General features: G+C 45.7%; 1 protein-coding gene across 1 annotated transcript in view; it reads left to right on the top strand.

The window, feature by feature from the left end:
- Nucleotides 1-671: 671 nt before the first annotated feature.
- LOC109483782 (tRNA 2'-phosphotransferase 1-like) overlaps nt 672-2,304 on the top strand; it is a 7,616-nt gene continuing 5,983 nt past the window's right edge. The window contains exon 1 of the mRNA XM_019786878.1: nt 672-917. Coding sequence (XP_019642437.1) covers nt 870-917 — 48 coding nt within the window. The 5' untranslated portion in view covers nt 672-869. The remainder of the gene's footprint in view (nt 918-2,304) is intronic.

Raw genomic sequence — 2,304 nt, 5'->3', positions numbered from 1 at the left:
ATTGATTAATTGAACTAGGGGATATCTTGCTATTGGTTCAGGCCTTTCGCCAGGTTTCTTCAAATTTGAAATTTCTGATCCGACCTTTTGGGCTTTTTTAGTATACTACAGACAATCCACAGTTCCCAATCATGCCCGTAGCCAGGGGGGTTTGGGGGTTCGGAAGAACCCCCCACAAGGCCCAAAGGTCCACTTTTTGGTCCACTTTTTATGTAAAGGTCCACTTTTGGTCCACATTTTATGTAAAGGTCCACTTTTTGGTCCACATTTTATGTAAAGGTCCAAGATTTTTCTTGAAAAGATGAACTGGAATCGTAGAAAAACTGCTCCCTTTGACTTTTTCTTGGAAATCCTCTCAAAAATGCATGAAATGCCATTTTAGAAGGTTCATTTTTCAAAATTTTCCAGGGGAGCATGCCCCCGGACCCCCCTAGGAACCTCGCGCCTTCGGCGCTCGAGGTCCCCTCAAGCTGTGGGAAGAACCCCCCCCCCCATTCAAAATCCTGGCTACGGGCATGCCAATCATTGGTTTTTAATGAATGTGCTTAATTGGGCATGGCATAAAGTAAATATACGTTTTGTTCTAGCAAATTCTATTTGTATTTTTTAAAAATCTTTCTATGACAAACCATCTTTTTTCTACGTCCATGGACAAACGTACCACGCTCTGCCATAGGAGCATCGGGGTTACTAGTACTTGACAGAAGCGCCACCTAGCAAGATGTTGCAGAAGTGCAGGCTACAGCAACCATGACGAAGCCCGCCCGAAATAGCAAAAGGTTGCATCACAACCACGCAAAACATAACGCTTATAATAAGCTTGAATTCCCGCTGTTGCGGTGAGATAGGCGACACAATAGGTCACGAAGATGAGCCAGGCAAGAGGGAGAGGCGGAGGGAAAGGATCGGACCGAGGAGTAAGTAAATTCACCACGCTACAAATATATCGGAGACTAAACGGAGCTAAACTAAAGAAGCGCCCCTCCCCCTTTCGGCCGTAGGCAAAAATTATACGTTTGCAGTGTAATACTGTGCGATGCCAACTGGAAGTTTGAGCATGTGCGTGCAGTACACCATGCTGAAAAAATGCTTTATTCATTTATTGTCAAGTAAGGAACAGGTGCCGTGCCTTACAGTTACAAGATCATTGACTTCCGGGTAGAACTATTGCCCCCACCCCTTTACCAATACTGATAAAGGCAAAAAACAATACAAGTCGTTCTTTTCTGCCTTTATCTTTGTGTGTGTGTGTGTGTGTGTGTGAACAGAGAAGAAGACGAGGGCAGAGAGGACAAGGGGCAGAGGCAAGTAGGACCATTCATGTTGCCAACAGGTTCCAGTCATACCTCCTTCATGTCACCATATGTCAATGTCACTATCATTCATGATGATCTTACAAAAAATATATATTCTGATGTAGATTCTAGATTTTTTACTGTTGAACTCTTGTTGTGATGTAACCATCATATTTCTGGCTGCTCAGGCTGGCCACAATGTCAAGCTGTCCAAATCACTGTCCTACCTGTTGAGACATGGAGCTGCCAAGATGGGCTTCGAGCTAGACCCAGGTCAGATACAGGTTCTTCTTCAGCAAGAGTGTTGTTTGTTTGTTTCGCATAACTGGTAAACCGCCTTCAGGCGTAACACACCAGTTTTGTACATGTGCGCACATGTACAAGCTGCGTAAGACCGGACTGTAAGGTTTTGAACCACTCACACCGGGAAGGTCCCCTACTCTTTTCGATAAGTGCGGTGGGTTCTTTAACGTGCATGGGGTGTGGCTCTCCCAAACACGGGACCTCCATTTAACGTCCTATCCGAGGGACGTCCCTAACCGAAGCTAGGTACTCATTTTCACCTGAGTGAAGTGAGGAAAGTCGTGTAAAGTGCCTTTCCCAAGGGCACAAGATCGGTGACATGGGTAGGGTTCGAACCCGCGACCTCTGGGGTGTGAGCCGAACGCGCTACCGACTGCGCCACACGACCCCACTCTTTATGAATCTTTGTACAGTTTTTTTTCAGGAATTGATCAAATTCTTATGTCTTTTTTTACCTTTTCCAGGTGGCTTCCTGTATGTAGATGAGATTTTGAGACACCCGCAGTTCAAGCGTTACACTGTGGACGACGTGCATCAGGTGGTCAAGGACAACGACAAGAAACGGTTTGCTCTGCAGGAGGAGGAGGAGACGGGGAGGCTGCAGATAAGAGCCAATCAGGGACACACACTGGAGGTACAGATGTTTTATGTAACAGCTGCTGAACTGGTAAAGATGGTCTTGTGGTAAAGATCATAGAGTGTTGAT

The sequence above is a fragment of the Branchiostoma belcheri genome, unplaced genomic scaffold (assembly GCF_001625305.1).
Source record: "Branchiostoma belcheri isolate BF01 breed outbred unplaced genomic scaffold, Haploidv18h27 scaffold66, whole genome shotgun sequence".
Lineage (NCBI taxonomy): Eukaryota > Metazoa > Chordata > Leptocardii > Amphioxiformes > Branchiostomatidae > Branchiostoma > Branchiostoma belcheri.
The sequence above is the reverse complement of the archived record's forward strand: the minus strand, read 5'-3'. Positions and strand labels throughout refer to the sequence as shown.